Raw genomic sequence first — 20,944 nt, 5'->3', positions numbered from 1 at the left:
CTCCATCTCTCCCTATTTCTCCCTCTGTCTCACTCTGTCTCACTCACTCCGACTGTCTCACTCCCTCTCTGTCTGCCTCTCTCCTTCCCTCTCCCTCTCTCCCTCCCTCGGTCTCCCTCCTCACTCAGCCTCCCTCCTCACCTCAGTCTCCCTCCTCAGTCTCCCTCCTCACTCAGTCTCCCTCCTCACTCAGTCTCCCTCCTCACTCTATCTCCCTCCTCACTCTATCTCCCTCCCCCTCCCTCCTCTTCCCTCCCTGTCTCCCTCCTCCCTCCCTCTGTCTGTCACCCTCCTCCCTCTGTCACCCTCCTCCCTCCCTGTCTGTCACGCTCCTCCTCCCCTCTGTCACCCTCCTTCCTCCCTCTGTCACCCTCCTCCTTCGCTCTGTCTGCCTCCCTTTCCTTCCCTCCCTCGCTCTCCCTGTCTGCCTCCCTTTCCCTCCCTCCCTCGCTCTCCCTCTCTGCCTCCCTTTCCCTTCCCCTCTCTATGCCTCCCTTTCCCTCCTTGCCTCGCTCTCCCTCTGTCTGCCTCCCTTTCCCTCCCTCCCCCTCCCTTTTGCTCCCTCTCTCTGCCTCCCTTTCCCTCCCTCCCCCTCTCTCTGCCTCCCTTTCCCTCCCTCCCTCGCTCTCCCTCCCTTTCCCTCCCTCCCCCTCTCTCTGCCTCCCTTTCCCTCCTTGCCTCGCTCTCCCTCTGTCTGCCTCTCTTTCCCTCCCTCCCCCTCTCTCTGCCTCCCTTTCCCTACCTCCCTCGGACTCCCTCGGTCTGCCTCCCTTTCCCTCCCTCCCCCTCTCTCTGCCTCCCTTTCCCTCCTTGCCTCGCTCTCCCTCTGTCTGCCTCTCTTTCCCTCCCTCCCTCTCCCTCCCTTTCACTCCCTCTCTCTGCCTCCCTTTCCCTTCCTCCCTCGCTCTCCCTGTCTGCCTCCCTTTTCCTCCCTTTCTCGCTCTCACTCGCTCTCCCTCTGTCTGCCTCCCTTTCCCTCCCTCCCTCGCTCTCCCTCCCTTTCACACCCTTCCTCGCTCTCCCTCTGTCTCCATCCCTTTCCCTCCCTCCCTCTGTCTCCCTCCCTCTGTCTCCCTCCCTCTACCTTCCTCTGGCACCCTCTTCATCTCTCCCTGCCTTTGTGTGCCCGGGATGAGACAGCTTCCGGGCACACACACACAGAGCCGCACCTGAGCACTTCACAGGTCTTTAAAAGACCATGTGTATGTTAATGAGGCTTTTGTATTTAACCTCTTAGCGCCCCTGCAGCTCCACTCTGACTATCAATGGAATGCCGGTCCCCCACAGAGCAGCAGAGTCTGCAAGGTTCGCGGGTCGCCAGGGAAGGCTTGCCGGGCCGCTGGCTGCCCGCGGGCCGTACTATGAGTACCTGTGCTATAAAACACACAGTGAGGAGAGCGGCTGAGTCATCAGAAGGAATGGGCTTGTGATTGGAGGGGCAGATTCTCCCACGAGTTTCTAGTCAGACAACCAACCACTTTTTCTCCAAGATCTCTTTGAACTCTTAGCACCAAGCTGAGACGAAAGACTCCTTCTGAGAAAGGGGGTTAGGGATAAGCCATGTTGAGGCAATACTTGAATCAAGAAATCACTCAAAAAAGCCAGTTAAACCAATTTAGTGAAAAGAAAAAAATATGATTAAAAATAGGTCGAAATAACAAGTAGGTCTGCCACCAAAAAGATGTACGGTTTCGAAGTCACAGTTCCCTGCCACACATCTCTGTTCTCCATGCGCAGTCAATCAAAGCTCCTGCACATTACTCGAAGTGGACACTGCAGGCTTCCTCCCACGCCAGAAGGATAACAGACCTAGGATAACAGGCCGGGTTGGCTCTTGCAGTCAGTGGGGCTGGCAGGATGAATGAGAGTCAGTTACCTTGTGCAGGCAGGCACAAATCACAATTTCTAAACTTCAGAGAGTTCCTATGGGGAGTCTCTGGTGTCTTTCCCCATAAAAAACAGAGTGTTCTCTGGTCCTTCCATGTCTGCCTAAACCTGAAGGGGTGCCCCTACGTTTCTGGGTACACGTTCAGTCCTTGATGCTGACATCAAAGTCTTTGCCTTCCACTGGAGGGCGCTCCTTGCGGATACCAGCTTGTTGTGACTGAAAGTTAGCTTTATCACCCACCCGCTTTATCACCCACTTCCATGTTCCAACAAGAATCTTTCCAAAGACCCGTGGCAAACCAGTTACAACTGATCTGATTTGCAAAACAAATTCTTGTGCCCCACTGTGCTCTAGGAGGAGAACCAGGAGACCAGGTCACTCTGATCCTCTGTTAGAAGTGAAGAGTTGTTGGTGTAAGCAGTTACAACCCCTTACACTTTCCCAGCAGTCTCTCCTCAGTGTCCAGGATCTGCAGCACACACTGTTGTGGCCTGTCTGCCTCCCCACATGTTGAGATTTCCAGCTGTGTTCGTCTCTTGGGAGCAGTCACAAGGGTTGGCTCCAGTGCTTATGAGGTCACACACGACCTCCAAGCTCTTCCTTCTGTTTGGAGGTCTGTGTACAGGTCTTGTTCTGCTTGTGGAACTCAGCAGACATCACCACATGAAGTATTTCATACAAAATACAACTCTTCCATTCAAACACCATAGCTATAGCAAATTTAGCAGAAGTGGAGATGTCTGTATTCTCAAACCCCAGACACTCCCTAATTTACTACAGGTATTCTACCCACAGCTAAAACTCTGTAACGTGAGTGGGCAGTTCAAAGCTTTCAATATTTTACAATCGGAACAGTGAACATGAGTTGCCCTTCGAGAAGGCCATTCGCATTCATTCTCCATGAAAGAGAGCAATGCTGGTCTCAACCCAGCTGGTTTGGTGGCCCATGATCTGAAACCTCATGAGCAAGCAGGCCTTAAGCATGTGTCTCTCCCTTCCGCCATCGCAGCTTTTCTTGCCATTTGAATCATCACTTTAAATGTGGTTTAACTACTCGCCCACACACTCCTTTGCTCACCTCGGTGCCTGCCATGGATGGGACGCCGGCCCGCCTCCTCCAGCTTCTGGCTGCAGGTCCCCTCTAGGTTAATGCAGAGGGGGCCAGCCCTGACTCTTCTGCAGGTTAATCATGCAAAGAACAGGTAGGCTGCTTGCCAGTGTCTTTGAAACCAAATACGAGACGCCCTCACTTACCTACATTGCTGCTCTGCTGCTTGTGTTGCTGCCTGGGCCTTGCGTGTTGTGCCGCCATCGCTGGACTCTACATTACCTCTCCTCTGCTTTGAGACGCGGAACGCAAACTGCCTGGACCCCATCTCCCAGAGGGCAGTGCGGTCTCACGTGAGGAGCAGCGCCAGCCAGCCACCGGGTCCACAAAACTCGTCGGGGGCTCCCGCGGCCCGGGACACCCTCACTTACCTACATTGCTGCTCTGCTGCTTGTGTTGCTGCCTGGGCCTTGGGTGCCGCCATGGTTGGACTCTGCATTACCTCTCCTCTTCTCCGAGACGCGGACCGCAAACTGCCTGGACTCCATCTCCCAGAGGGCAGTGTGGTCTCGCGTGAGGAGCAGCGCCAGCAAGCGACCGGGTCTACAAAACTCGTCGGGGGCTCCTGCGGCACGGGACGCCCTCACTTACCTACATTGCTGCTCTGCTGCTTGTGTTGCTGCCTGGGCCTTGGGTGCCACCAATGTTGGACTCTGCATTACCTCTCCTCTTCTCCTCTGCTCCGAGACACGGACCGCAAACTGCCCGGACTCCATCTCACAGAGGGCAGTGCGGTCTCGCGTGAGGAGCAGCGCCAGCCAGCCACCTGGTCCACAAAACTCGCCGGGGGCTCCCGCGGCACGGGACGCGCCCGGGCAAAGTCCGGAGGAGGCTGGCCAGGGCCCCCCTTTAACAAGTGGCCCTACATCATACAATCTCTATAACAACCCCCAGGTACAGATTTAATCACACCTTTTCGCGCCATTGAATTGTGTGAAGTGAGACTGGTATTCAATGTCGTGGGGGAGTGACTTTCTGATGCACAATAATGAGTAACTCTGCAATGACAAATAGAAAGGGGGTCAAGGGGACTTTGGATGCATTTATAACGAGGGCAGAGTCCTTACTATGCCACGAGATAGAACTAACAGAGAGGCGGTTGTCCCTAGACCCTTTATCGCATGCAAGGCGTACCTCATTAGGATCACATAATTCAGCAGGTATTTTTCAAAATTCAATTCAATCCTGCTCATCACTTTATAACTTGGGGACAGCACCGGTGGCTCTGGATTTGCAGGCCCTTGTACACGACGAGCCGCCAGTACAACAAATGGATACCTCTAATGGGCCAAGTATAGCCTCTAGAACTCGGACTTCCAATTCTTCTGTTGGGGGCACAAAGGCTAAGCCGAAGGCAAAGGCATCCGTGAACCGTAAGAACGGTATGTTGTCAATTAAAACAAAAACTCCAAAAAGAGCCCCAGTGCGATTCACAGACCAATACAGCGCTAAAGAGTCGCTCTTACTCAGACCATGGATGTTTCTTTGTCTACGCAATCCTGCCCTAAGGAGGTTGGCATAGCCATCAATGCCACGGATATGACTGTACTGGACCCTGCCCTTGGTCGGATCAGAGAATCTATAGACAAAAATGTTGCCTCATTGGATGGCCGCTTAAAGCTTCTGGAAGATACTTTGATTGATTTGTCTGGGCGACTGGAGTCGCGTATTACTACTGTAAACTCTTCGGTGCCCAGTGAGGGGCAGAACCCTGGCAATGTCTCACACCATCAACCTCCTTTAGCGGCCTCGGCCACATTAGAGAAACTGTTGGCAATGACCTTGGGGATCGAGGAATTGTTGAGCAAAACACAGGGTGTAGGCACAAACAACATACCGTCTAGTCGTTCAGGGTGCTCAGCGAGTACATCAAATGGTGGAAATATAGCCAACGCCCATATGACGGATATTTTAAAACCAGCCGTAAAATCTGGGAGGGGTGTTGGACATATGAGTCCTCTTAATGTAGATCATAACAAAGCGATATCCAATATAGCACCCGTTAGTAACCAAAGACTGCCCAACCCAGAGATTACATATAGGGAAAGGGATAGGTTAAATGAAGAAGGCCTGACCTTAAATCTACCTCCAGAAGCCACACCGTATACAATAATATTGGCAAATGTACCACAATCCACGTCCAAATCTATTGAATCCTGAGAGACTTTACATAACATGTCTCTTGGTTGGCTTGGGTCTAACGTTGGTTTGACTGATGCCCTATTTAGGGAATTTAAAATGGCAAGTAGAGTGGGATGGGTGGGGAAACGTGATAAGAGGCTCCCGGGTGATTGCATAGTCCTCACTTTCAGAACACCTAGTTTAACACAAGAAATTTTGCGTCGACAGGGCTCCCTCCATGTGACCAATTTAGGTATAAATGTACTCCCATTGGGTTACTTTTATCCCTCACTAACTACCTCCGAAGTGCAGGACTGAAGATGCAGCCCCCAGTCCACTTCATGAACAACATGCACCATACTCAATTTAGTATACCCTTGACTAATAGATTTGAGGCCCTTTCTTCTCTGGAAGAGAACAATGGACTCAGTAACAGTAATAGCAATAAGGCACAATGTCAACCAATAGGAACATCCTCCGAATACACAGCTTTACTTGCAAATATTAAACAACCTGACATTAAGGCAATAAATGCCGCTAATAATTGTAATAAATGTAAAACTCAGAGTAAAATAATCCAATCGAAGGTCAGCATTTCTTATAGTGAAACACCAAATAGCTCTGGTGGCCCCAACGTAGCTCCTGTCCCTACTGACTGCACATTACAGTCTGAGCCCAGATTGAAAGAAATAGAGATCCTGTTCTGGAATGTGGCAGGTCAAAGATAAACTATCTTACCCTACCTTGCTGGAGTTCATCTATAATTTTGACATTATATGTATTCAAGAAACCTGGGGCCAGATGTAGGTGGACCATTACCAGTCGGTAAACCCGAAATTCGGTAAATTTCAGGCTTACCGACCGGTATTGGGCCATTTCCTATGTAGGGGATGATTCGGTAAATACTGAATCGGTATTTACCGAATCATTATTTACCGATTCGGTATTTACCGAATCAGTAAATGGCATGTAGGAAGCACTTTAATGCGTGCTCATGTGCTTTAAGGATTCGTTATTTACCACCAACTATTAGCTGGTGGTAAATAACGAATCCCTTTGAAAATGCAATTCTGTGCATTTTCAACTGTGCCATGTGACAGACATGTGTGCCACATGTGCATACAAGCACTATTCAGGGGTGGAACAGGGTGTTAATGTGACACCCTGCCACTCTTGAATGTTTCCCTATATTACCGACTCGTATTTACCGATTCGGTAATTCACATTCATTCCTATGGGCCTCCAGGACCATAGGAATGAATGGGAATTACCGAATCGGTAAATACCGATTCGTACTGATTCGGTAATACTTACCGAATATTTACCTACATTGCATTTACCGATTCTAAAATACCGAATCGGTAAAATTCGGTATTTTAGAATCGGTGAATTTCAATTACCTACATCTAGCCCCTGGTCTGATAACATCTTACATATTAATGGCTTTAGGACATTTTCCAGCCCAGCTGTGCCATCAAGTAAGGGAAGGAATAAGGGCGGTCTTTGCATCTATGTGTCCTAAAGGTTAAATGCTCATAAGATAGATCTCACGAAGTCCAAAACCTATTATCAGGTGTTAAAATTAATTTAGACAACAAGCATTATTTAGTCTTGTCAAATTTTTATAATAACATACCAACTGCGGACACCAGATAAACTTTAATGCATCTGCAGAGAGATCTGGACAAGACCCAAAGAAGTTCTGGGAAAGACTACTGTATAATCTGGGGCGGGGATTTTAACTGTGGACACTGCCCACAAACCGTGGGAGATGTTTGTGGTATAGATCTAGATGATGCAAATGATTCGTCCCATTTTTTGCATACTGCTCCTGGAGATTTATTTAATTTGTTGAAATATTCTATGGACTTGGGATTTGGAAACAGTGTGTGTTTGCCCCCAACTCCTTCTAATAGCACCTTTAATGGATGCGGCTTGTTTTCAGCCATAGACCATATACTGGTATCAAACAGATATGCAGACAGAATACACAATTTTAAAGTACATCCTGTTGCTTTTAGCGATCATTATCCAATCAGTATCCTTTTAAAACTCCCTGCCTAAGTATTAACAAGTAAAACATTGGCAACTCATCTGGCGGGAGATATTGCTATTGATAGACGAAATGGTTACACAGTCAAATGGGCGGGTATAAATCAACCTGAACTTTGTAAGCACCTTTTGACCGTCTGCAAAGACGATTTTATAGCCTGTCTTGATGAAAAAACAAACAAAACAGATATTCTTAGTTCTTTTGGGAAAATAACTCAGACTATACAAAACAGACTACGGGCAAAAAGTAAGAAATGGGCTGATAAGAGAAACGGCTGGTTTGATTCCAAATGTTCTCAAACCCATGCAGCCTTGATAACCGCCTTACATAAGCCCATAAAAGATCGAGCAGATATAAAAAGGGCAAGACTAGCATATAAGACGTCTATCAAGGAACACAAGGCGATCATAAAGCATGAACTATGGCAAGATCTAAAACAACCATCAGTCTTGAAAGATACGAAAGGATTCTGGAAGGCAGTGAATGCCCCTTTCCTTGCCCCAGGTAACCTGCCTAGTATCGAAATAGCAATAGGGGAGGATACATGGGTGTCCCATTTTTCTGGCCTTTATAATAATCAGGTGGACACCCAAAATGAGGTGGCCATATGTTTAAATCACCCAAACCATCTTCCTATTGAAATTGACTTTGATGCCCAGGATGTGATCTTGGCCATTAATGAAAGCATGGAGGGTAAAGCCCCGGGCCCCAACAGCATACCAGTGGACTTATTTAAATCAGATCCATTGCTATGGGGACCCTTGCTAGCCCTGGTCTTAAAAGCTTGTTTCTCCCTGGGATTCACAGCCACTTGGATGGAATCGATACTTGTCCCTATTTACAAGAAGGGTAATCGGGACGATCCGTCCTGCTATAGACCAATATCATTATTACATTCTTTTGCAAAGGGGGCTGGGCGTGTTGTCTTAAACCGCCTCCAGTTATGGGCAGATGAAAACTGTATAATTTCTGAATTACAGTATGGCTTCCGCCAAGGTGTGGGAACCATCGAACAATGTTTGAATCTGAACTTACTGGTAGGAAAGTACTTAAATGCTAAAAGGGGGATTTATTCTTATGTTTTGTTGATTTGAGTTCAGCCTTTGACTGTGTTAACCATCAGAAATTATGGAGCATTTTAGACTTCATGGGGGTTGATCCACCCATTCTTAATTTTTTTAAAACAGTCTTATTTAGATGCTAGCGCCCGGGTGAGCTATGGAAGGGGTCGTGAACTCAGTAAGATCCTATCGGTAAAGAAGGGGGTGAGGCACCCCTCTTGTTCACTCTTTATATCAATAGCCTGGGAGCAAAATTAGGTAATGACTGTCAGGATTTGCCATACATAAAAGGACGGCCAATAGGAGCCTTATTATATACGGACAATGCAGTCCTATTGGCTCGTACCACCCTTGGCCTACAAAATGTAATTACCATCTTTTCTGCCTATATGCTAGATCTTGATCTTCGTGTCAATATAACCAAAACATTTACAATTAAATGTTGTAAGCCCAGTATGAAGTGCCAAAAATTTGTTATCGAAAACAGGAACATTTTTAGGTCTCGCCTGTCGATGCGCATGCGCATCGAGCAAGCGAGAGTATTGGGACTTATCCACTCTTTATCCACACTGCAAGAAATCGTGGCGATTCCTTGCAGTGCCCGTGACTTTTAAGCTCAATGCGCATGCGCATTGAGCTTAAAAGCGCGTGCACGTCCGTCTTTGTTTACCCGCTCCGCCCCCTCCCCTTCCCGCCGTCTCGCATTTCCCCTGCCGCATCAAAGGCTTTCACGGCCGGCCGGCCATGCTTTCAGTTTCACGACCGGCCGGCCGTGTCAATTACATTCCAAAGCCCGCTCTCCCTGCTCCGCCCCCTGCTCCGGCCGAGACGCATTTCTCCTCCCCCCTCCCCTCTCTTCCCTCCGTCTTGTTTCCTTTAGCTGCCCTGGATGATCTATTCTTACTCAAACTTGCACCGCTTTTACTAAATCTTACCCTTTTAACCTTCGTGATGTTTCCCCCTTTTTACCTCCAGTGCTTGATATATCGTTCTCCCCTTTTTAACTCGGTTTTGCGAGGTCTCCGTTTATTTATCCTCTTGCTGGCTCCCCTTTTCTTTACCCCGCCCGGTCCGGAGGATCTCCTCTGCCATAGCTGGATCTGTCCTCGTAAGCCCGGTGCTGTAATATCCACGCTCCCCCTTAGCCCGGTGCTGGATCGCCCTTCTCTTATCCCACACATGAGTTGCCCGACCGTGCTAATCCTGACTGCATGAATAAAATCCAGCACAGGCAAACGCACCCGTTCTCCTACTGTAACTTCAATATACTCGCAGGCTCGCCACCTCACCCAAACGTGCTCCCCCAAACAACGCGGCCTGCCACGCAAGGACATCAAACCTGGTTGCTGGTGGTCCCTACAGCTGCTTGAACCAGGTCCCGAGCTACAAAGAAACTCCAGCATTCAGCACCTCCTCGCCTCACCGCCTCGGTCTGCCTCTCACCTTCGTCGGCATCAGGCCTCCGCCCGCATCCCATAACTGCCATCTTGGGAGCGTAGTGCACCACAGGAAGGTTAAGGCGATCTCGCCCTCCAGACTTCTCCCCCAGGACTGCCGCCTCCGCAGTTTTCCGCTGTGAGTCTGCACGCCGAATCGCCTCCCAGCCGCTCACAAACAGAGTGCACATCTCCCGTTGCCGCAGCCGGTGGAAGTCTCCCCCTCAGTGCGCTGCCGTCATTTTAGATGCGCAGCGCCCAGCGCTCAATCGGGTGATTTTGCTGCACTTACACCCTTGTAACAGCACCAATGCGCCCCAGCAGCAGTCCAGCTCATGCACCAGGATTTCCGCAACCAGTTTTGCAGTAAGGGGCCACCTTAGAATCGCCAACCCCTCACCCTCAACACCTCACCCTCACTCACTCACCCTCAACCCCTCACCCTCAAACCCTCACCCACCCTCAACCCCTCACCCTCACTCACTCACCCTCAACCCCTCACTCTCACTCACTCACCCTCAACCCCTCCCCCTCAACCCCTCACCCTCACTCACCCTCACTCACCCTCAACCCCTCACTCACCCTCAACCTCAACCCCTCACTCACCCTCACTCTCACTCATCCTCACTCACCCTCAACCCCTCACCCTCACTCACCCTCACTCACCCTCAACCCCTCACCCTCACTCACTCACCCTCAACCCCTCACCCTCAACCCCTCACTCACCCTCACTCTCACTCAGCCTCAACTACTCCCCCTCACTCACCCAAAACCCCTCACTCACCCTCACCCTCACTCACCCTCAACACCTCACTCACCCTCACTCACCCTCAACACCTCACCCTCAACCCCTCACCCTCACTCACCCTCACTCACCCTCACTCACCCTCACTCACCCTCACTCACCCTCACCCCCTCACCCTCACTCACACTCACCCTCACCCTCACTCACCCTCACTCACACTCACCCTCACCCTAAATTGTAGCCCATCTTTTTGTGGCATAAAGTTTGGACTAGTATTTCTACTGGCTTGAACAGGGACCTGATTAATGATTGTCTGTCCCTTGATGGGTTTGATTTTACTTCCTGGTTGACTTATGTTAAAAAAATCTTAGAGAGCTTAGGACATCCGGAATATTTCTCTAATCCTGACATTTTGAACAATATTACTAGAAATAATTTTAAATCACTATGCTTGGACTATTTGGAGTCCATTAATCTATCTAGCAACATTGTAAAATCATCAGTGAGTACACACCAACTACTTTTGACTCAACCAGGAATACATCCATACTTATTGAATACTGCAGGAGCCTATGATAGATTGTTATTGACCCGCCTACGCCTTGGCATTTTTCACACTAGGGTAACCTTCTCAAAAACCAACGACTGGTCCTGCACCTTATGTCTATGCCTGTGTGACAATATCTCTGTTCAGTCGAAAATCCATGTTATGTTTTTTTGCAAGTTTTATTCTACACCCAGAAAAAATGGATTTTACCAATCTTAATGAGTTATGGCTTGGGACACTGTCGCTCCGCCCTTCTAAAGCTGCAGTATCTGAATGACAGATCCGTGACTGATCACATTGTTAAATATTTGCAAGGGGTGGTTAGACAACGGCTGTCAATGGATGGTCCCACTTTTTCCTAAAATATCGCTTGAATTTCTATTTTGTATATATACTTGAAATGTATGGTTTTATCTTTTATTTTGTATTGTGCTTTTATGGTTAAACAACTTTTTAATCGAATAAAGCGTATTCTGATCTGATCAAATACATACATTTATATGCAATTACAAGCACCCATATGGGTCTGACAATTTCTGTTCATGTTTTAACCCCTTCAGTGCTGCGCGAATTCCGCTGCGGTGCTGAAGGTTCTAAAGAACCTATGGACCCATGACGGAACGGTTCCGTCATGAGCACAGGCCAACCGACGCTCATGACGGAACCGTTCCGTCATGAGCACCGAAGGGGTTAAAGGTAAAATACACCTCTAGAAACCAGGTGCTGATTTCTCAATGTGCAGACTCCAATCTGAAGAAACAAGCAGGGAACAGCGCCAACACAGGGGCTATTTATCACAGGGCAGCTGTGTAAGTCACTACAGTGAGTAACTTGCACTTACTCCCTCATGGTCTCCCACATGAAGACTAATGGAAAGGTTATGCAGCATCCACCATCAAAATGGAGGAGATGACATCACGCTGATCACTCAAGGCTTTTCTTTGATCTGCTCTAGACATCCTGATTTTAAAAGGTCCCATTACCATCCAATGAAGTTTTGATAAATAGGATTAGATGAGGATTTTCTTGTTAAAAATAAATCCAACAAGCATTTGCAATACAATAGGTCTCGCATGTACGCGTGTTTGAGCTATTGACATTGCAAATAACAATGCCTTTTATTTTGGTTTTCGTTTTTAAAACATAAATTAAAGGCATTGTCATTTAGAATGCCAATAGTTTAAACCTGCGTAAACGCGAGATTCATTGCATTGAAAATGCTTGTTTACCAAGTAACTATGAAGGAGGTTTGCAACGAGATTCTTTTTCTTTTATATACCTGGAAAACTAATTAATGAAGTACTTGGAGTTTCCAACAGTACCTGAAATCTGCATGTGCAACGTCAGCAGCCAATTATACTACTAAAATCTTGGCATTAACTTTTTGAAAAAAGGGAGTATCAAAACATCCCATCTCACCTTGGGGAATCAATTCCACTGTCTCCTGTATTACTGAGATTTTCTGTTCTCTCCAAGTTATTTGGTTTTTGCTGAGGGTTTGGCGGCAGAGCTGTGTGGCGTGCAGTGTTAAAAAGCTTGAAATTCTTCTCAAAATGCTCCCTCATTCCCTCTGTCTGTTGGTCGGAACTCCAGCATGCTGATTTTTCTTCGCTTTCATTGGATGATTTCCGCAGAACTTCGGCCTGCGAATCCATATCACTTCCATTACAGTAGTCAAAGATACTGGCATCAAGAATATTGGAAACCTGCAGATGTTCATTTAATATACACTCAGCCTCAGCCTTTTCATAAAAAGATGGAGAGGTTTCATTTTTCAAGTACATTTCTTCGGGGAGTCCTTGACATTCAGACGAGTTCAGAGATTCCTGCAGCTTCGACTGCTGATTTCTTTCTTTGACATGGCACTGATCAAACCTGTGCACTTCACCGCTGTACTGAGGGGAGATTGCTTTATGGTTCCAGCTGTTTGGTATTTCAATTGTTTTTGCTACCTGCTTGTTGCTGACGTCCCAAGTACCAGTAAACATATGTTGCATATGCCCATGCAGCACATGCTGCATTGCATTGTTCTCATCAGAGTCGTTGTCTTCGAGATACAAGGAGCTACAGACATCATCTTCCACTTGCTTCTGATAGAAGTTCAGCTCATCATCAGCGCAGCCTTCGCTTGCGGCATCAATTGGTTCTGAGCATGCAGGGGCAGTTGCAGTGGATACGCCATGTTTTGGTTCACCATTCTGTCTTGGAACAGTAACCTTTTCAACAAGCCTAAACTTATCAAAAATGCCAACAGTGTGACAGTGAGCTGCTGTTTTTTGGGCTAACCCATACAAAACAGGCGGCCCATCATATGGGTATGTGCCCATTGACGTCTGTGGGTGCTTGATTCCTTCTTTTTCATTTCGAGCAAGGACATCATCATCCATATGGGCTTTGTTTTGACGGTTTCCCATTTTATTTGGAGGGTTCACATAATTTAAATTATGATCAGAGGTGTATGCTCCAAAATGTTTAGATGTACCCTCTAATGTATCCTGGTAACTGGAAGGGTATTTGAGAATATCCACTTTGACAGATTCCATGGGAAATGGGTTATTTTCTTTACTCTCAATAGTAAGCCTTTCAGCGCAAAAATGTTTCCCTTCATTTGCAGTAGATCTTGTTCTGGAATCAAGGGACCTGGACCTCTGATCGCTGCTTTCTTCCTTCCTGCTCCTGTGATCTCTCGTTTCACAGTTCTGACGGACTCTGTGGCTTTTTGCAGACTGATGGCCTTTGCACGGATGACTTTGAAAGGGATTATCAATACGTTTCTTGTAAATACAATGGGATACTCCCTCCAATGCAACCTTGGTCTTGAATTGTTTTTGAAACGTCACACTAGAATTGATGACACAACTGGGATGCGAGGGCAAATTCTCCCTTAAGCAGTCATGAGGCAGAAGGGACTCTTCAACCAGAAATTCCTTCTGGTTTTTCAAAGGGTACTTTTCTTTGCCCACTGGCAGTTTCCTGCGGTGCTGGGTGGTTTTATTGATTTTCTTTCTCACACCTGTTTTGGAGTTATGTTTCTGCCTGGCTGTCAGCACTTCAGTTGAGGTGCCCTTACTGATATATTTCTTCTGCTGCTCAACTTTTTGCATTAGCACTGTATGCTTTACCAGATTGTCCACTGTTAGGACGGGGTTAATACGCTTAATTATTTCGTGTTCAATGTCACGTGGAATGTTGTCCACGTTGTCTTCGTCTCTAACTGGCCATTCCTCGGGTGGAAACTGTGCTGCAAAAGTTGTATACTGCTTTTTAGATTTTTCCTTTTTAGACAGATTACGTCGAAAAAGTCCAAGACCAAACTTCCGGCTGCATGTTTCCTTTTGCCTCATTGAAGCGGATGGCTTTGATTGTTCACTGAAGGTGTGCTCAACCGATGTAACCACTGCACAAGTCTGAACCCAAGGTGTGGGTTCCTTGGGGTCTTTTATATCTTTCTGATCGTGGGGTTGTTCTGGTACATTCTGCGTTAATGGATCTGAATAACAGTGACAGGATGGACAATGAGAAACAGTGGGGAGGTTCCCTTTAGTAAAGTCTGTGCTGCTTGCCATGCTGACAAGATATGTGGCACATGGTGGCAGAGGAGGATTATCCTCGGAGACATGCCATTTGTTGTCATTCTGTCCATTATTTGTGATGAAGTATGTCCGTGGCGTGACAATAAAGTATCCCTCTCCGGTATGATAAATCTTTCTTTCTTTTATCAGATTTCCAAGGGTACAATAGAGAACGTCTTGTGGAGGTGTTGCCATGCCTAGAAGGAACAGAATTTTTTTAATATTAGATATAAATTTGGCAATAAACGAATACTATTAAGCTTTTGACATACATCTTTATTTCTAAAATGAAATGGAAAATGGTGGTAAGAAAACAATTTTACAAAGTAATACAACAGTGTAGCTAGGAACTGCACCAATTTTAGTATTGCGTTCACATCACAGACTGCAAGTGCTCTTTAAGAAAAAGTTAATTTGGCAATCTAATTATTCTGTACACTGTCTCCTGCACAATGTTTAGCTGCCAGCTACATTTGTGTTGATTTAATCTATTCACCAACACGTTCCTGGAGCCTCAAGTTAGATTTTTGGTTTGACCAAAACAAAAAATGATAAAGTAAATTGACAGTGTGATAACACTCTACAAAACTAATACTGTATCCACAGAAAACGATTTTTTTTACAAAACTAATACTGTATGCACAGAAAACGATTTTTTGTTTAAAAAAGCAACTGCATGTGTGTTCAGAAGCAAAACCTTTTTTTTTCAAAATGGAGATCTTGTGACGTCCCTACAAATCCTCCTCCCAGAAACATTTTCAGTGGAATGGCAAACTGTGTACTTTATAAACAAATCAACTGAAATACAGCAATAAAAAACGGTTTATAAAGCCGCTGTAAGAAAGCTTTGGGAAGTTTTCTCCCCAAAAACGTAGCACATGATGCCAATCACTTTAAAGAAGAAGATTGGGTAGGTTTTAAAGGCCACTAGGAGGAAGGGATTGATAATCTCCCCTTCTCCCATTAAACATGTTTTTAAAATATGTGAAATAGAGCCCTTATACTAATGATAAAGTATGCCAAGATGGTAGCCCCCAACATGTGCAATCATGGGTGGCCATTTTGTAATGTTTTCTGCATATTTTAAGCTTCTTTACTTTACAAGATGGTGTACACGTTTGGAAGCAAAGCATTGGCCATGTTGGAATGAAAAAGTACTAAACAATTAACATGCTCAGGATGTGACATTTATTAGCCCCTCTTCAGATGACATCCTTTTTAAAAGTCGGGATAAATGAGGCTGTCAACAGACAGTATAATCACTATCGTTCTCCTTGAAACTCTTTTATTTGTAATAAACTGCTTCAAAGCAGTCCTAAAATCCACACAGACTGTGATTTTATATCAATGAAATGTTGACATTGTGCACCTTACTGAAGCTTCCAAGTCTCAAATAGTACTACTAGGAATGTTGGGCTGGCTTACAATATACAATTTCAACATCTTCAAGATTAACTGCGAGAAACAGTGCTGTAGGGTCTTATCGCAAAGGACTTCATAGGTCTGAAGCCAGAAAAGAGGAAAACCCGTTATAAACGAATCCTGATGTAAAATTTGTGACTCCAAGCAAGATCTGGAACTTGATTTCCAGAACAGTAGACTATATTGGGGAGCTTTAGGAAAGTGCTCCCTTTTGCTTGGTTAGCCCCTAACCATTTGCCTAAAACTGATGCCAACCTGAACAAACTGTGTGCTGGGATCCTGCTAACCAGGCCCGGCACTTGTGTTATTTCCCAAAACGGTATCTTTGCATCCACAATAGGCACAACCTCAGGCCCTTATGTAAGTCATTGTAAAAGGTCCCACTGGTACCAAAGGACCTTGTGGCCAGAGTGAGCCTCTGAGGGCTGCAGCATGTATTATGCCTCCCTCAGACTCCTCACCTGACACATACACCCTGCCACTGCAGACTGTGTGTCAGTGTGGGACCCCAAACCCAAAAGTCGACTTGGCACCCATCCCTGGGTGCCATGCCTAACAAAAGCTGCCTGTGGGATAGACAAGCCACCCCTCTAGCAGGGTGCACTATACCACAGGGGAGGGCACAGTGGCATGAACTCTCTGCTCCTACAGTGTCTGTGCCATTCACAGACATTATAAGTGCCGTGAAGTCATTTTGAGTACATGGACTGGGGGTTTGTCATCAGAAACTCCCCCGCTCCATGTTGGCTTTACTGACGATTGAGAAGTTTGGTATCAAACGTCTCAGCACATTAAACCCGCACAAATGCCAGTGTCAGATTTAGTGTAAAATCAACTCAGACCCCTGAAACACAACCAGCCCTGGTGTGGTTCCTGGCTGGCTTCCAGTCATCTGCCACTACCCGACATGTTTCTGGACCACGGAGTAGAGAGCCCTTCGCTCTCTTGGACTGGAAAAAAAGCACATCCGGGGCAGATGCGTCATGCCTCCTCCCCCAGGATGGACAGGGTCCACAAAGAGGACGCTTCAAAGGCCTGCCATCTTCGTTAGCTACCCCCAGTATTTTGCTGCTATAAGCAACGGGCTCCCATTGGTTCTGAACCCCCATTTGGGTGCGAGAACCAACAGGAAAACCTAGCCAAGAAGGTAGGTGTGCCCACCTTTGCAAAACCCACCCCTCAGGTGGGGGAGGCGAGGTGAAGCACACATCTCAGTCCCCTCTATCTTAAAGATGAGGGGGCCAATTAGGAAGAGGATTATGCCCCCTCCCACTAGAGGATGGTAGACACCCCAGGGAATGGAACCATTGGTCCTGACCTGCACCCCCTTGTAACACCCCTAAATCTAGTATTTACGGGCACCCCTGAACCTTATCTCTTCAGATTCGACAGACCAAATAAGAAGACAGACCAGGACCGCTGCTGGGGCAGGAACTGAACCGCTGCAGACAAACCTCGGCAAGAACCTCGTCACCTGCACCCCTGTCCCCCACTACCGGACCTGCTGTCCTTCCAGAAACCCTAACAAAATTGTATCCAGACCAAGATCCGGGATACACAGGTACCAAATAGGTATAATGTGGGGCAGGACCTTTGAAGTACGTTTTACTACACGGCTCCCCTTCCCGTGAATAATGAGAAACATTTGTTCCCCTCTAATTGTGCGGAATGTTTTCGTACACAAAGAAGGGAGATAGGTATACTCCCCATTATTATTTTCTTGAAGGTTACAGCTTTCTGTACCTTCAACACAAATATATAGGACAACATTTGGTCAACACCAGGGAGGGAATGTTTGTTGTGCCCGATGAAAGCCCAGGACCTATATGGCCAATTTTTTGGGCTGAAACATGTTGGCAGATTATTAGGGTATAGGACCATAACTCCAAAAATACCAGTTTCTTATCTTGTTTTAAGATCCACTACATCCCAGCGAATAAAAGGGATACCTGGGGAACGGAGTAGGATTTTTATCTTTAAGTCCCCCTGTCCTACATCTCTTAAGAGCTCCCTGAAATATGGTTGAGCTCACCCTGACCTTTAGGAGTTAGGGTGAACCCGATGATGAGGCATGACACCAATAGGGTGTGTGAGGGTTAAATAACAAAAAGGAATTGCTTCATTCCCGCATTTCGCGATGTACGCCATGTAAGGATTTATCTAGCTTCTAGAGCTCTGTTTACTCTGGATACAATTTTGGTAGTGAATTTCTAGTTGGGAGGAGGTATCCATGTCTTCACCTCTTTAACCCCATTGTCTGCCAGTGGAGGGATCTCCACTGTCATATGTGGTTTACACTTCCAGAAACCTTGCCTGACCTCCAAGAAACCCTGGACGCCCTGCAGCATTTGCGTCCACCGGTACCTGAACCGCCACAGTGAGGACCGACACTGGTGCCGACGCCACTCACTGCTACAAAAGAACTCCCCGACCGCAGTGGTAGAGGACCGACACTTGTGTCGATGCAACTCTGCCCTGCCAGAAGAAAAGCATTCAAGTCATTCGGTCTCCAAGACCCTGAGGGAGTCCTCTTGGCCCCCACAACCCCAGTGATGCCCAGCCGGTGCCCGAGAGCCCGTATTTACCAGCAAGTATCCCTGTCGGCTGCCTCCAGCCCTACCGCAACCTGCCAGTGACGGTAGGACGATGACGGAACTCCTCCAGCCGAAGGACAGCAGGCAGCCACTAGCGACCACAACTGAAAAAGTGTTGACGGTCTGCTGAAAACCAACCTACTACATTACTCTCCGTAGATCGCGAGAATAAACCGCCGCTATGTAGATACTGAAACTGCACCTCTGGGTGCCCCCAGTCCCCAATGACCGACATTGCCCACAGTGTTGGCCTGGACCACTCGTAGACTGGAACTGTAAGCATGGTGCTTACTTGCAAGTCCATCACCTGTCTTTTTCCCCCCAGGATTGCCTGGCTTTCTCTATGTATTGCACTAACTCTATATCCTGAATACAAAGTATTTTCTTACCGACTGATAAGTACTGCTTGAAACTCTACAAACCTTTCTATTTGAAAAACATTGATACTTTGAAAGCATTACAACTTGCCTTAATTAAGTAACCTTTGGTTCTTAAATAAATTACAACGTATAACTTTTTATACTTACTAGTGTATACAATAAATGCTTAACACCGCCCCCGGATAAGCCCAACTACTCAAACACACTACCACAAATAGAGCTGATAGCATTATCTACTTCAGCCTCTTCCATATCTCTGGGGATCCCCTGGACTCTGTACACTATAACTCACTTTGGTATAGTATATACAGATTAACAAAAAGAAGGAGTACCACCAGAAAAAATGCTCAGCAGAGCGATTTCGGCGGGATGATTCGGTTTCAAAAAGAAAAGAGTCCTTCTTTGTTTTTTAGTAACCCCTCACTCACCGACCTGGTCGGTGACATGCTTCATCATCGGGGCCACCTCGATGGCCGAGTGCCATCAAGGTGTGCTACAACACCTGAAATACAGTGGAGCTGGTATGTGAGTGATGAATGTAGAGAAAAGAGTGGGTGTGTTAAAAATTGTCCTGGTATGACTTATTTTGGAAAAAACTTTATTCTTTAAGACTACTGGACAATATTAAAATCTATGTGTAGATACAGTAATAGGTTTAATTATGACCAAGTGTATCTGGATTATATGTGGTGGGTCTACATGTTTCAAACCGTATTGGGAGTTACCGGTTATTCTTCAGGACCAAAGCAAAGAAATGGTTGGTCAGGGTACACTAACACCCTGCCGTGCCGTCATTCCTTTGTGCCTAGGTAACCAAATCGTGACACTAGGCAGAAAAAACAACAAAGGTATAACCCGGTGGTGGTTATCCTAACAATAAAAAGACCTGTGGAGAAAAGGAATATTGATCACAAGAAAACTCGTTACAAGCCTTCAACGTAGTGAAGTGAAGAAATCTCCTGTCTTTGTGCTTCATCAATCATTGATGAAGCACAAAGACAGGAGATTTCTTCACTTCACTACGTCTTTTTATTGTTAGGATAACCACCACCGGGTTATACCTTTGTTGTTTTTTCTGCCTAGTGTCACGATTTGGTTACCTAGGCACAAAGGAATGACGGCACGGCAGGGTGTTAGTGTACCCTGACCACCCATTTCTTTGCTTTGGTCCTGAAGAATAACCGGTAACTCCCAATACGGTTTGAAACATGTAGACCCACCACATATAATCCAGATACACTTGGTCATAATTAAACCTATTACTGTATCTACACATAGATTTTAATATTGTCCAGTAGTCTTAAAGAATAAAGTTTTTTCCAAAATAAGTCATACCAGGACAATTTTTAACACACCCACTCTTTTCTCTACATTCATCACTCACATACCAGCTCCACTGTATTTCAGGTGTTGTAGCACACCTTGATGGCACTCGGCCATCGAGGTGGCCCCGATGATGAAGCATGTCACCGACCAGGTCGGTGAGTGAGGGGTTACTAAAAAACAAAGAAGGGGGGGCGTGGCCGAGACAGCGATGTGAGCAGTCGCATCTCGTGCGAGCTCCGTTGCCCCGCTGCCTACTTGAGCCTGTTTCAGCGGATACCGGGGGGTTTCTGTCCCTGGGGACCCTCTAACCATTGCTGGCACTGCCAACGATCTTTTCTGGTGACATTCCGCGGCTGGGCAAGTTCGTGTGGACGGTGACCGGAGCCCCGGGCCCGCCGCAATCGGCTCCCTGGCCGCCATCTTGAGGTCCGCTGCCGAGACGTCCTGGCCGGCTCCTGCGGAGTGGACCTGCGTGGCGGTCCGAGTGCGACATCGGAGCCTTCCTGACTTCACCTGAGGCCATACTTCCCTGGCGGCCTGTCTGTTGACGCTCTAAGCACCGAGGCGACCGGTGCTGAAGCCCCGGGCCCGCCGTGATCGCCTCCCTGGCCGCCATCTTGACTGCGGGTCTGCTGCCGAGACGTCCTGGCCGGCTCCTGCGGAGTGGACCTGCGGGGCGGTCCGAGTGTGG

General features: G+C 47.0%; 1 protein-coding gene across 2 annotated transcripts in view; it reads right to left on the bottom strand.

The window, feature by feature from the left end:
- STOX1 (storkhead box 1) overlaps positions 1 to 20,944 on the bottom strand; it is a 181,444-nt gene that overhangs the window by 36,185 nt on the left and 124,315 nt on the right. For both annotated transcript variants that reach the window (XM_078643196.1, XM_078643197.1), the window contains exon 3: positions 12,379 to 14,728. In XM_078643196.1, the coding sequence (XP_078499322.1) occupies positions 12,379 to 14,728 (2,350 nt within the window). The remainder of the gene's footprint in view (positions 1 to 12,378; positions 14,729 to 20,944) is intronic.

The sequence above is a fragment of the Lissotriton helveticus genome, chromosome 5_1 (genome assembly GCF_964261635.1).
Source record: "Lissotriton helveticus chromosome 5_1, aLisHel1.1, whole genome shotgun sequence".
In the NCBI taxonomy this organism is placed as follows: domain Eukaryota; kingdom Metazoa; phylum Chordata; class Amphibia; order Caudata; family Salamandridae; genus Lissotriton; species Lissotriton helveticus.
This window is presented reverse-complemented; position numbering and strand designations above follow the sequence as displayed.